Genomic DNA, 15,520 nt, shown 5'->3' with positions numbered 1-15,520 from the left:
GCTGCCACAATTTTGCCCAATTAAAACAGAACTCTAAAAAAACAAAGATAAGAAAAAACATACACACAACGATCCATCTCCCCTCGCTTTAAATGAATTATTCACACAGTCTGGTCAGTTTAACAACTTTGACAGGAGTGGAGTAAGGTGCTCTTCCTCTACCCTCAGAACATTTTTTTGTTATTTTGGGAGAATTGCTTTTTTTGCCAAAGGTGATTCGCCATAGAAATCAGCATTGAGTATTGTTTGTGCACCCTATTTTCTTCATTTTTGAAACAACTCCCTACCCTCTGACTTCAGTATGCAGCATTAGCTGCTTCTGTGGTTCCCAACTTCAAGGCGCAAATGCGAGCCGATCTCCCAGTTAAAAAGTCTCGCCACAGAGAGCAACAGTCCTACAAACAGTACAAATGTTCAGTCATTACACTTCACTCACTTCACTTCTGAGATATAGATGGCAGCACTAAAAATCATACACACAACACTAGATACGCACTCAGACTGTTAGGTACACATATTTACACTTCCGGCACAACTCACTAGGTAGTAAATTGCCCATGGCGATAGACCTGAGTTGTGCTCGGCTTGAGAAAAAAAAAAGCATTAGCTGCTGGTGAGCAAGCATTCTTCAAATGGATGATGCGGTTTTGCTCTTCTAGAGCAGTTTTTCAGACTGTCTTTTTCATATTATTCTGGAGCAAGCTGAGCCATGATTAAAATAGCATATGCCCTGCTTAGAGGACGCACTTAAATTCTTGTATTCTGGGAATTTTGACAGCAATTGGTCAAAGTGTGTAAAAATGGGTGGGGGGGGGCGAAGGAAGTGATATACTGTATGTTTCAGAGTGAAAAAATTCTCCAAGGAAAAAATTAAACATAATTCTGGAAACCTGAAAAGGAGGACAAAAGGGAAAATTTTCTGAAACATATGAGGACACTTGAAATGACATAAAAAAGGAAGATATCTGGGGTAACCCTGTACGTAACGAAGTTTTTTCCATTTCCTGTGAATTTTGTATTGTATATTTATGCTTATCAAGCCAGTGTGGATGTAATGAAGTTCACGTACAACGAATATTTTCACTGTATTTTCTGACTTCACTACTTCGCCGCTGTGGTGGTCGAGTGGTTATAGTGCCGGACTCGTGATGCGAGGATCCGGGTTCGAACCCCACAGTGGTGGTCGGCTGAAGTTGGTTTTCTGTGGTTCCCAACTTCAAGGCGCAAATGCGAGCCGATCTCCCCGTTAAAAAGTCTCGCCACAGAGAGCAACAGTCCTACAACGGTAAATCATTCAACCATAACACTTCACTCATAGTTAGTAAAACTGGGGGCAGATGACAGCACTACACATAAGAAGCATTACACAGAAACAAAACTTTGCATCAGGTTGCACTACACGTACACGCACATTCCCGCATGTACCGATTCGTTGGGGGGTTCATGTGTGGTGTAGCAGTAGTAGGTAGGGGCTCGGGGATCCATGATGTTCTTAAGTCAGCCACCTCGTTGGGCAATTTGCCTGTTGTGGCGTTGCATTTGTATTTGTATATATATATATATAAGCAGGTCCGACTATATTTCTCTACAATAAATGATTCACAAAGTGAATTTGCTACATGTAGACTTGACTGTTTACCCAGAGTTTCTATATAAATTACAACATGTTATCTATCAAATACTAAAAATTACATATGGGAACTTGATTCAAAGATAAATGTTGTAATTCCCTCAACCATGCAGTTTCTGAAGCTCAAAATCTTTCTGAAAAAGGGGGTGAAAACCTAGCAAAAAAAAAAACATAGCTATTTTAATCCTTCAGCGCAGTACTTTTTCCTCTTCAAATCAACTCAAAATTTCTCTTTAAGAAACTAATTGCGACCCACCCTTTAAGCCATGGCATATGGTAAGCACCCTTTAAGCACATGGGAAACCCTTGACCCGCAGGCCAAATGTGGCTTGCCCCCTCAAACCTAATTATGTAAAAATGAACTAAGCGGCACATTTACAAATCGATTAAAAACCTGTGGCACAATTCCAGAGCATTTAAGTGGCCTGTGGCATATTTTCAGATCACTGAAGTAGGCCTCACAGATCACTTTCACATTCAAAGATCACTTAAGTAACCCGCAACACAGTTCCAGAACACTTAAACGATTCGTGACACATTCAGACTTGAGTGACATGTGACACAGTTTTAGAGCACTTAAGCGGCTCCCAGTGCAGTTCTATATCACTCAAATTACCCGTGGAACATTCCCAGATTAATTAAGTGATCAATGGCATAATTACGAATTACTTGAGTGATGCGTAGCACAGTTCCAGAGCAGTTAAATGGACCGGACACATTTCCAGAGCACTTGAAGGATCAATGAAACATTTAGAGATCACTGAAGTGATCCAACAAATAGAAACACAATAGTACGTGTATCGAGGTGGCGTCTATTAAATAACCCAAAAATTTTCCTAGGTTGGACCAAGGCCCATGTAGGTAAACTTGGAAGAAACGAAAGAGCAGACTCTCTAGCCAAAGCTGCAATCAACTGTGACAATAAACTTGATAACCCTTTCCCACTAATGCCCCTGAAGTGACAACTTAAACGAGCAACCCTCCAGAAATGGCAGCAAACTTGGGACCAAGGAACAACAGCTAGGAAAGTGCACGAAATTGTCCCTCAAGTCACATACAATACACTAAACTGGAATAGGGAGGTGACTATCTTCATAACAGGACACGGCCCATTCCCTATATATCTACACGAACGGAAATGCCGCTGAACAGACAAATGTGCCTGTGGTATGGTGGGTACTCCTGTTCACTATGCCACAGAGTGCAAATTTACAAAACATCTACACATGTACAAATATTCCGAAAACAATATAAAACAATGGTTCAGTCAAATAATCGAAAACAAAAACACAGCAGCAAGGATTACAAGCCTTGTCAGATATATACACACCAACGAAAAAAAAAAAAATCTGTCCACCAGATTTATAAAATAATGTTTTAAATGTTACAAAAATAAGGGGGGAGAAAAACAGAAATGGATAAAAACAACAAAAATCATATCCACATGACTGCCACTACTAATACATAACCATTACATGTACAAGATATAGCATGTACTAACGGGACCTGAACAAGAATTTTTATGACATTCCCGTTACAATGATGTAAATGTGATTACCACAAGTGTCCTTCATTCCACTATTCTAGCTAGGGTGCTAGGCGGGACGACACCAATGGTTTCATAATAACCATTACAAGAAGTTTATATTTTATATATATTCATTTTTCTTTAAATATAAATATAACCAGCCAGAGCGAGTCAACCAAAACATCAAGACTGAAGCTGATCCTTAGCTAAGGCTATCTCCAGACAATACCCCATTTAAACCAAGCCCACATTGCTCACCAAAATAGGGTTAGGGTGAGAGGACTCGACCTGGCAGTTATATATATGTATATAAGTGTGTGTGTATATATGTGTATTTATTTTTCTTTTCTCTATTCAAGTTCTTCATACATTTCATGTCCACAACACACGTGCATACTCATATTGTCGTATTCATGTTGCTCACCGAATAAGGTGCTGAGCGAGTTGGCACGGATGATATCTAATTGTATATATCCCCCCACACAATACTTCTATTTTGTATATTTTCATCAAATCCACCAGAGCGAGTGAACTCAACCCAATAAAACTGATGCTAGCTTCTAGTCCGCAAATCATCAAATCCATTTGCTCACCAATAAGGTGTTAAGTGGGATGACTCGCTCCGATGGATATATATATATTTTTTTTATTTCACAATTAGATTCTCATTTCTTTTTCTTTTTGTATCCTGTGTATATAATATGCCAAGTGTAAGATAACAGATGAAATGGTATGGGGGCCCTCAATTGCTTTCAAAACATACCTCCATCCTAATATGTGTACATTCACCCGTCTTAACCCCGAAATTTTTCTCCCAATCCCATCTCGTCTGTAATCACCACAAAATTTGTTAATCGCGACAGTACCCAATTGTCCGAGGAAAATTTATTGTAAAATTTTTTATGGTTTTTCTTGACACAAAAGAAAGTTTTCCAGACTCTGCCACGAAGCTGGGCTGGAAGAGATCTCGGCAATGGGATAAGTCCAGTGGCAAAGTTCTGGCATTCATTCATTCATTCAGGTGCCCAATAACTATCTAAAGGTTTTTCCGTTTTTGGCACACCGAATAAGATGCCATTAAGAATATTTCATATCTTCATAAAGGGTGGTTTGATGACGTAAGCATCATCCAAACCCCCCACTCCCCCCTTGTCATCAAAAGTCAGCAAATCGGAAAACCCCTCCCCCCATCAATGCTGACGTAATACTTGAATGACCAGTGAGACTTTCTTCTCAGAGGAGAAACGTCATAGCTATGGTAAAAGAAATGGAGATTACTCAAGCACCAACAGTGTTTTATAGCTTGGGGTTGAACACCTTTACAATTAATTCATAAATAAAAATCTCTTACATAAATTTTGAATGGTGCTTAAGCCTAGCAGTACCCATAGTTGATATCACCAAAAATGTGACTTTTTGAAAAAAATTTACAACAACCATTGCCTATCAATGGTTGCATAATAGGCTATATGAAAAACAAGTAACAAGTTAAAATTTGATTCATATTAGGAATTGAACATGATTTCTATTTAGGGAATCACATGCAGGAAATTTGATGATGCATTATCATTAGTCATGACACTTTCAAGTCTTTCTTCAATTGATGTTATTTAAATATAAGTACTCTAGCCAGGGAGAAGAAAAGGGAATGGAAAATGAGTAATAAAAAAATCTAAATTCACACAAAGGAATTCTACAGTTACAATTTGTGGCACACACACACTTGGATATTATAAAATTAGTAGTGATGTATACTTTATTTCTCCCATACCATTTCCAAAATGCCCTGTACATCATACTGCACTGAAGGGTTAAAACATTGTGCAAATAAAGTTAGAAATTTAATTTTTAAAATGAAATAAAATTTATTTTAAATTGTAAAACTTACAACTTTCTTTTTGTCAACCATGCTTTTCACCATTTTGAAAACTCCCGCCATATCTCGAGTTTCGAAGGCTGTGTCATTAAAGTTTGTATTGCAAACTGAAGACTGAAATGTTGATGACACTCTGTTACTGCTTACTGAGTCATCATTTATAACAGTAGATGTAATGTTTGATTTTGCTAACCTGGAACCATCTGAAATGAGATAAATACCCAAGAAAATGAAATCTACTCAAAAAGTTTTTGTAACACCTCCAGAAAACTTTCAGCTCCTCAGATAGGTGTGTTTCATGGTTGGAAAACTCGTGAGATATAGGTGAACAGTTTTTGTAAAAAAACTGATGCACACATTTTTCCAGTTACTGAATATAAATTTATATAAGAATAAAAAATAATAATTTAAAAGGCAATTAAAGACTGAATTTCACACTATGGATGAGCTAAAAAAATATGTGTTCTGAAGTATACCGAATCAGGTTGAACAAACTCAGTATTATAGTTCATTCATTTGTTCAAATTGAAGTGTTAGTGATTATTCAATTATTTATTGAATACTACAATAAATTAATAAATTTTAATCAGAAAGTTTCTTAATAAAACACATTATTTTTTCTGTTAAAAGAGAGAAGGGAAAAACGTAGCTAATTTTCCTTCACGAGTTGCATGCAAGAAAAAAAAGTGTGCTTAACCAACCAAGTACAAAGTGTTGACAGAAAACTACTTCAAAAATGTTTGGTCTCCGAGATGAAAAAAGCTTCAAAAAAGTTCTGGCTATTTTTTCTTTATACCACCCCCCTCCCCGTATGCACAGCAGGACATTGAGACCTCTTTGTGAGGTTGCTTGCTTTGTACTGCTCTGATCGTGACAGATGTCTGCAATTCTCTCAGAACAACATATGCTCATTGTATTAGGTCTTTTGCTGATATCCCACATCTTTTTTTTTACTCCTTTCTTCAAGTATTTTTCACTCTTCTCTGGTAAATATTGCATCTCTGCTCAGAAAGAGAGCTGTATGCACTCTAATTGAAACTTCAAGGTCTAGAATATTTATTTTATTTATGGTGTATAAACTTAATTACATTTATATTGCAATTAGTAATATTTTATACATATCAAACAGAAAAAAAATTCTTTGTTCGTAAAAAGTTGAAGCAATAGAAGAATTCACTACAAACAAATCTACCTTTTTCAATTCTTTTATAACAATTTGTTTAGGTTTGCGGGGAATAAAGTCAATAAATAAATAAAACATTATGACCAAGCATTGTCTCGGAAAAAAATGTTCAGAGGCGAATTTACAATTTTGCCACCAAGTGGGCTGTACATTGTAGAAAGTTTGCTGCTCTTTACTCATTCTAGTCTATTTTTCTTCACCACTGATTCCACAAACTTGCCTCTCTTGGCTACATCCTGCTTATCTACCCTCCTTGTACATATGCATCTCTGTCTAAACTACTCTTTTGGTCACTCACATGCTTTCATACCTTCTTGGTCAATCTTTTAATTGGTCACTCACTGACCTTGTTCCTCGCTTTCTAGGCCACAGTTTCAGTCACTCACATACTTGCACACTTTCTGTCGCTCTTTTGATCAGTTTTGATCCTAGTCCCTTGCGCTCTAGGTCACTTGTTTGGTCCCTCACTAATGTTGCTTATCAAAATCAATCCCATATTTATACACTCCCCAGGTCATTTACTCTTGGTCATTCACTCACCTGGCTCCTCGCTCTCTTTGTTATTCATATACTTCACTTGCACACTATTTTGATCACTTACATGCTTGCAAACTGCCTAGGTAACTAACTCTTTTGCATGCCACCCCACATTCTGCAGTAGGACCTCCAGACCAGACTTTTCACGGGCCTCTCTATGGTGAATTTATAATGAAAAAAAAGAAAAAAATGGTAAGAATCATCCCGGGCACCCAGTCAGGTGTCAGCCCCACTCTTGGGCTTTTTTAGTCACACACTGACCTAGTTCCTTGTTTTCAAGGATACTCTTTTGGTTTCTCACATGCTTTTATGCTGTACACTCAAAAGTTCTCTCTGGGTCACTCTTGTAGTCGCTCACTAACCTGGTCCTCTATTTTAGTCTTTCACATACTTTCATACTCTCAAGGTCTTTCTTTCGGTTGCTCACCTAGTCCCTGCTCTCTAGGTAGAGACAGATTCGTGGTTCTCACATTTTAATCTCATTTTCTTGATCACTCATTCTGTGCATTTACTGTCGCTCCGAACTTGCCGCCCTGGTATAAAGTCTGTTTATCCCTCACCCCCTATAGATACTCCACTGCATATATTACCGCGATTACACATAATCACCAATTGCAGAGGTACGTTTGATAAATTTCATTTTTTACCAGTGATTATGCATAACATCCAAGTGTCACTGGAAAATTCAATAAATGCTAAAAAAATTTTCACTTTTACCAGGCCCACACAGTCCTAAGATGTAGCAGGCAAATATGATAAATACTTGAAATTTATCTTTTTTACCAGTGTTATACATGATACCCTATATCGGCCTAGGATGTAAAATTTGTAAAATAGGAGTTTGTTAAATTGATGTCCTATTGCAGATTTCATCAAATAGGAGTTATTTTAAGGATGTTAAAAAAATTCATTAAATCAGAGTTCACTATACCTGGTTGGAACTCAGGCTCACAAGTATGGTCATATGGCCCTCTTTGGACAATAGTTTTTTCTTGTGCCCCCACCCCCATCATCCGAGAGTGGGGCCCTCTATACTTATTGCATTAAATTTAACCAAAACTAAATTTATACATTTAAAAATATTTGTAAATAATAATATAATAATCTCTGGAACACTGGGCCCAGCACAGATCCAGAAGGTCTGTGATCATCCCTCCGAAAAGCCTAATCATAGGCGGAGATAGACTCGGAAGTCTGGGGGGGACACGGTGATGATGATGTCAATTCATATATACAAAAAACATTAGATCAGTCGACTCCACCGTTGATGCGTTATGCCCCCCCCCCTCCCGTATCTCCGCCTAATTATATAGGAGAAATAGGTTTTCATAAAATACAGGATGACCAATGAACCTACACAATAAATAGAAACTCCTATACATCATTACCCTGCAGGACATCACTGATTGTCATCAAAAACATGGTTAATTATTATTAAAATCACTGAAAAATTACCAAAATAATTTTTAGGTACAAAAATGGTTTTCAGACTGCCTGCTTGTGTAACTACAATTCTCAACAATATACAATTCTACATTAAATAGGTCTATATCCAAAGACATTGCTTTTATAAAATATGCTGTGTACAATTGAAATACAGAAAATTTTTAGAAGTATCAGAATTAGATACATCTGAATGCTCAATTAATTATGTCTCTTTTTAATCCAGTTTTTTTCCTGTTCCTAATTATTATTTGAAAATGATTGCGAACTAAAAGATCCACTAAAAATAGGTTTCTCTTTCCCTTAATGCTCTGGTTTATGATGAATTAGAAAAAAAAGTACGTCTACATATGCTTACTCGCTTTGACCATGGGAAAAAATAAATATACTACATTTTTATTTCTTTCCTCCTCCCTATGCATAACCTGGTTGTGATTGTAACACTACAGCTTTCGCTATACAAAATCCAAGAGGCTCAACTCAATTCACTTTGGTCCGTGGGTGATCACAAGTTTGACATTTAAATAGTTTATGTTGCTTGGCTTGCAATGAAATACTTTGTGACATCTGTACACATTGATGAAAAATTTCAGCAAACCATTCAAAGACAATGCATAGCACGATGATGTACATGAACCTTAAGAATATTCATTAGCATTTTCGCAGCAATAGTTGTTTTCTAAGGAATATTTTAATCCTTAAAAAATTTATACAGACCAGGAGTTGGCAACCAAACCTACTGGCAAGTTACTCTATGGTTTTTCACTTATTATTTTTTTATTTGGGTTTATTATTTTTTTATTTGGGTCAAATAAAAAAAAAATTTCACTTATTAAAGATAAATTCTAAATTCCAATTTGTGATGCAAGTTCACAGTATTTATCCTCATATATTATCACCAAAACAAGACACAAATCTACCTAAACAAGTTCAAGTCTTTATAAAATCGAGATTTTTCAAGTACAGTAGAACCTCATTATAATAGACTAATAGGGACTAAAAGTAATCTGTTTTAATGAAAATCTTGGTTTATAACAAATAATTCTCATAGGGGTGTAATGCAACAAGGTGTAAATCAGTAGAAGTACAGTTGTTAGATATAAAAAGTGTTTATTATATATCAAATAAAAAAACAGCCTTCAACATAAGATGAATTTGAAAAAGATGTGTACGTATATACACTACATCTCAATATTAATTTTCCTGGCTGGCGAGTAGTGGGAGTTATACAGCACATTCATGTTTATGCAAAACAACACAACAATCGATATTTAATTGTTTCCTTGGAAATGTAAAACTTGTCAGATAAAAATAAGCATTCTTTATTTTAAAAAAAATTTAACTGTCTGTTATAAGGGATGTCCGTTATAATAGGGTCTGTTATAATGATATTCTACTGTATACCTGCAAATATCTTTGTGTTGAAAATGTAATTTACATTTTCTTATACTTAGTAACTAATCAGAAACCAGATTTAAATCAAACATAAAAGCAATTTTACCCAAAACTTTCAAAGTTGAAGTTATTAACTTTGGAAAAATTCAGCCTCAATCTGAATTTATTCTTTCAATGTATGGTTAATTAACTGACATTTCCTGAAAATCAGCATGCAAAATTTTTACTGCATGAATTTCTTAAAATAATGATTTAAAAATTATCCTGCAATTTAGGCTACTAAATCGCGTTCATGATCAGCAGGTTGCCGACCACTGATACACACAAATCAATGGAATGAATGCTCATAATTGTTTCCCAAGTAACTTTTGTGCACAAATGTGAGAGAATGAAATGAAAAAGGTTTTACCTCCACTTTTTTTGAATAAACTCCTCAGAAAAGATGTTTTAGTTTCAGCTTTTGGGGACAGAGGACCAAATTCAGTGAGAGATGTTAAACTGTCTAATTTTTTTGCCATGAACAAGCAGTGACACTAAAAATGCGTTGAAAATCAATGAACAAAAATATAACACATTAATATACATGACTTTGAAGTTTACAAAAGTTATCAAACATCATCTCACACTTTTTTCCTTTAAATTGTGTGTGTTCAATTGTGATTACTAATTATTACTCTCTTTATTTTTGTACACTTGAATGTTGCCATGAATCTTGCCACAAGTTATTCGTTATGAAGGATCATCCCTTTGGGTCAAAGTGGTTGTTTTTATAATTTTCTTTTTGTCTTATTTGGTTTTGTGTTGTTTTGTCTTTTCTAAATAAAAAGAACTACTAAAACATGGGAGTGGTTCGATTCTATTTTTGAAAAATATATCTAGTTGAGAAAAAATGTTTATCAACTTAAACCTACACACAGGAACAAATATTTAAAAAAAACGCACAGACACAAGCCTCACTGAAAAATTTTAGGTCGTTAATTTAATTACAAAAACAGATTTGATACAAACTTAATGTATTAAAAATAATTAGAAAGTGCTGATTAAAAAAAAATTTGTTCTTTAAAATGCAGGTCATATGGTCACCCCAGTTGTAGTAAAATGTGTTAGATGCAGGTTTTCTTTCATACTCCAGACACAGCTGGAATATATCTTTCTACAAAAAGGATAGGATGTTATTGGTAACGAACTGATTCGTCTCTACAAAGCCAGCCTAGTTTTAGGATACATAATTAAAGTATGGAGTAGTTCCAAAGGTATCTTTCTATCAAAACCAGGAAAAGACATTTATTATAAATCACCTTTTAGAATGATCATATTATTTACATTTCAATTGAAGTTATTAGAAAGGTTGATACTCTGGCCCCAAAGCAGAATGTTTAGCACTGTTCTGCGACGAGCCTTCAGCTGACTGGAAATGTTCTGCGGTAAAAATCCCCAAACATGTAATAGTGTTTTTTTGTACTTTTTCTTAAAATTCTTCCAAATTGTTCTGCAGTAGCGCTAATTGTTCTGTGACGTCCGTCGCAGATTTTGGCACATTCTGCTTTGGGGTACTCTGGTATCTCCAAGATATCCCCATTTAATAGGTAGGATTAATTTAAACCAGCATGGTTATAACACTGGGTGCTCTACCTACTTTGCTCTTCATCAATTGATCTGGAGAATTGAAAACACAATTATCAATGGACAATTTGCTATTGGTATTTTTCTGGATATTGTTGGAACCTTCGATAACATTGTCTTTGACACTATAAAAAAGGCACTAATAGACTACAACATTTCACCTATGATAACTAAATGGATTGACCATATGCTCAAAAACAGAATAATTAGGCTACTGCTTATATTCTCGATGCCCAAGCTGAAAGAATTACATTATTCTTTATTGCCCTTTGTCAATGATCTAATTTTGGGAAAACAAAAAATTATCCAGGAATGTAACTAGTTTACGTTGCAGAACGTTGCTAATCTTTCCCCCAGGATGATAACAGCACTCAAAACCCCCGGAAATCCCTATACACCCTGTTCTCAAGTTCCCTAACCACAGAATCCCTATCAGGATTCAGGGATTCTGTGGTTAGGGTTCCCCCCTATTTCGCCCATAACCCCCACTCTCCCTCTGAACTGTTGTTGTTCATGGAGATCGCTTCTTTGGTTGACAGGTGGCTCTGTTATCCCTGAGTTTTCCAAAACCCTCTCTCCCATAATGCTTCAACATTCAACCTTAGCCTCTCCAAACAACCCTTACATTGCAAACTATCAGCTACTATCCCACTAGATCAGGGAAACGTCCCATCACAGAATGTTTTGCATAGTTCTGCATAGAGATGTGAGGTGAGAATATTCATTTTTCTTTTAAATAATTTAAATTTTTTTACTAATTTGTTTATATTGTGAAATATAAATCAGTTTTAATTGCCTGAAACATTTACAACAAAACCTTTTTCAGTATAATCACCCCCAATATGGCAACTTTTAGTTCGAGAATATTCTCAGAATATTCTCGAACTAAAAGTTGCCATATTCTCAGAATATTCTCCATGTCATGATGAGAGGTTTTGAAAGTTTGATTATAAAGATTTTAGAAACCTTTAGATTTAAACATTAAAAAAATTATTTTAAAATTAGATAAATTTTCAGAAATAAGTTCACAACAAAAGAAATTAAACCAATGTTGATTGATAAAGGAAGCTATTCTTAGACAATCACTTCACTCTAAGAAGATACAGAACTGTTGTTTTCTTCAATGCACATACACTTAAATTCTATCCCTCACATTTCTTTAAAAGTTGTGCAATTCAGCCCTGTTGGTTTAATTTTCTTGCTTTCAAACTTTAATATTGTGGTCTACAAACTTCAATATTCCCATCTTCTTGGCGGGAAGAGAGACGGGGACAGAGAATATTTTCTCAAAGGACTACTATTATAAATTACTAGAGAATATTCTTATTGAAAATAATAATTATTCTCAAGTTATTTATCGAGATTATTTAATTTTTATAATACATGTATTACATATATTCCTGATAATACTCTCTGGAAAGATTTTGGTAACTGAAGAATATTCTCATCGAGAAGAATATTCAAGAATATTCTCTGGAAGGACTATTATTAATAACTTCAGAATAATTCTTATTATTTTCTATAAGAATATTCCCCAGAAATTTATAAAAGTAGTCCTTCCAGAGAATATTCTAAAGAACATTATATGTAACTATATTATAAATAACCAGAGAATATTCTTACAAGTTCTTGAGGAGAACATTCTCTCAAGTTATGATGATTTTTGAAATCAAATTGATTTTTGAAATATATGACATCCATATTTTTATGGGCATCTTTTTATCAGCCACCTCGTTGGGCATTTTGCCTGTTGTGACGTTGTATTTGTATTTATAATAGTAGTCCTACCAGAGAATATTCTGGAACATTCTCCTTGACGAGAATATTCTCAGAAAGATTATTCTCGAGAATTTTACATCTCTAGTTCTGCAATAAGCCCTCAGCTGTCCCGAAATTTTCTGCAGTAAAAATTCCCATAATAGTGTTTTCTACATTTTTCTTAAAATTCTTCCAAATTGTGCTGCAGCAGCACTGATTGTTCTGCGATCTATGTTGCAAATTTCAGCATATTCTGCTTTGGGGGCCCTACATAACACCAATCGAGATACGCTAATAATAATGCTGCTAAAAAATAAGTAAAACAATTAACTATACTTAAAAAAATACAAGAATGACAAATGTTAACAGAAAATTACAATAACCTAAAAGACATTACAAAAAAAAATATATATATACATAACAGATTATATGAGAAAATAAAATTAAATGAAATACTCAACACTGAATTATGAAGAAATTATATATATATTTTATATGAAAAACTAAAAACTAATTATGTGAATTGGAAATTGAAAATTACAAAACTTTAGAATGAAAAAAATTGATACATATATTGTCTAGATCAGGGGTTCTTAAAACTGTGTGCTGCCACCTTTTGTCATGGCGGTTTGGAACAGCAGCCTCCACAAAAGTTTTTTGAAGAGATTCTTTGTTAAATTGCTCTGGAGAGCTGTGGATAAGCGTTGATTGAATAAAGGGATGCACAGGTAGGAAAAGTTTGAGAACCCCTGGTCTAGATACATGATTCAGTAGTGAACTTAACTTGTATATGATTCATGGGTATAGCTTCGATATTGGTGTCACCACTTCCCTTTGCAACTTTTTTCCAATGATAAGTTGCCAAAGCCGACATAATGGCACTGGGTTGCCATATATTTTAAATTTCTAGAATGATCAATCCCAGGTGATGCTAGTTCCGCCAAACGAGTTTTATCGTTTGACTGCTGCTTCAAACTTCAAAAAGATGCGCTGTGTGTATGTGTGGAACATTCTATTTGGTTTTTTTTTGTGGATTATTTCTTCTCTTGCAGATGGGCCCCAAAGCAAAATATGCCAAAATGTGCGACGTACGTCTCAGAACAACCAGTGCTGTTGCAGAACAATCTGGAAGAATTTTAAGAATAGTGTAGAAAAATACTATTATGTATATACAAATTTTTACCGCAGAAAATTTTCAGTCAGCTGAGGGCTCGTTCCAGAACATCGCAAAACATTCTGCTTTGGGGCAGACAGGTATCATTCTATTTTTTGTTATCACTTTTATGCCCTGCTTATATTTTTATACAGAGAATATTTATTTATACAACACGAGGGACCGTTGTTTATTTAAAAGAGTCTGGATACCCAGAAAGTAATGGGTTTTATTTTTATACAGAGAGTATTTATTTATATTATACAACATCAAGGATCATTATTTGTTTAAGAGTCTGGATATCTTATACTGTTTTGATGTTTAGTCTAGATAGTGATAATCATTATTATTATTAGGGCTCAGATTTTTATGCCTCTAAGGATGAAACATCATTTGCTGATCGGTAAATTCAGTTTTTTTAACCTACCAGCAACAACGTTTCATCTTTAGGGCATAAAAATCCCAGCCCTAATTATTATGCTTGTTGGTTTTCAACATTGTTTTCTATGCTGGCTTCAGCATCCGTAGCATCAGACAGACTTGGCGACTTCTCATCGGCAGTGTTTGGCATCAGAAATAGTTAAGTGTTGACCAATATCAAAGCTGTTCCAATTCATGCTTACTTCTACCTTATTGCATGCAGTAGGATTCTATTTTCAGTTCCATGTTTTCCCTTATCCTAGAAAAGTACCCTGGCCATGAAACATTACCATGTTTTCACTTATCCTTAAAATCTTTTTCACAGGAAGGGGGGATATACACCATAAAACAAAACTAGTAAATTTTTAATTTATAAAAAAAATTCCAATCAATATAATTTTTTAAAATTTGTTTGATATACTCAAATTTACACGGTATTCTTCCGAATACCTAAGCAATATTCGGTAAAAAGGCCGAATACCGAATATTCGTCCGTCCCATCTCTAATATTTACTAGCAGACAAATTTACAATTTCAGATATTACCTGATTTATATGGAAGCAATCATTATTCCGTCCCACTTTTTCTCCTCAAAATCTAAAAGATGTGTATACAAATGAAACACAAAATCAATTAATATTGTTTGTCATTTAAAAGAAAGATGATCCTCAAGCTTGAATAAAAACAAACAAACAAAACAACCAAACACAAACTTCACGTGACTGTTTGTCACGAGTTATACTTACGTTGACAGCTATTTCAAGACAGGTCAGCAGACGATTTTTCACATTGACATTGTCTGCTTGAACTTCACGGAAATAGCGAACAGCAAATCTCATGGAAAAAAAAAATTATGCTATTACAATAGTCGAGCAAAAAATGAGGGGGAGGAGGTGAACAATTTTTGATCCTCTACTAATCATTTCAAAACATAAGCACGGACATTTAATGTTCGATTTTTATTATCCAGAGCT

The 15,520-nt window shown here is 34.9% G+C and overlaps 1 protein-coding gene across 2 annotated transcripts in view; it reads right to left on the bottom strand.

Annotated features, from left to right (window-relative positions):
• The window catches only part of fab1 (1-phosphatidylinositol 3-phosphate 5-kinase fab1), a 92,652-nt gene extending 77,132 nt beyond the window's left edge, over positions 1-15,520 (bottom strand). The window contains exons 1-4 of one of the 2 annotated variants that reach the window (XM_089233359.1): positions 15,293-15,512; positions 15,092-15,143; positions 10,002-10,125; positions 5,047-5,237 (exon numbers count right to left, since the gene is read on the bottom strand). In XM_089233359.1, coding sequence (XP_089089485.1) covers positions 5,047-5,237; positions 10,002-10,110 — 300 coding nt within the window. In that variant the 5' untranslated portion in view covers positions 10,111-10,125; positions 15,092-15,143; positions 15,293-15,512. Of the gene's footprint in view, positions 1-5,046; positions 5,238-10,001; positions 10,126-15,091; positions 15,144-15,292 lie in introns of both variants that reach the window. The other variant, XM_089233360.1, reaches the window with a different exon arrangement.

This window comes from Pholcus phalangioides, unplaced genomic scaffold (assembly GCF_987345545.1).
Source record: "Pholcus phalangioides strain wild (caught in Gottingen) unplaced genomic scaffold, Ppha-v1.0 ptg000007l_1, whole genome shotgun sequence".
In the NCBI taxonomy this organism is placed as follows: domain Eukaryota; kingdom Metazoa; phylum Arthropoda; class Arachnida; order Araneae; family Pholcidae; genus Pholcus; species Pholcus phalangioides.
Note: the sequence above shows the minus strand (reverse complement) of the source record. Positions and strands in the feature narration are given on the sequence as shown.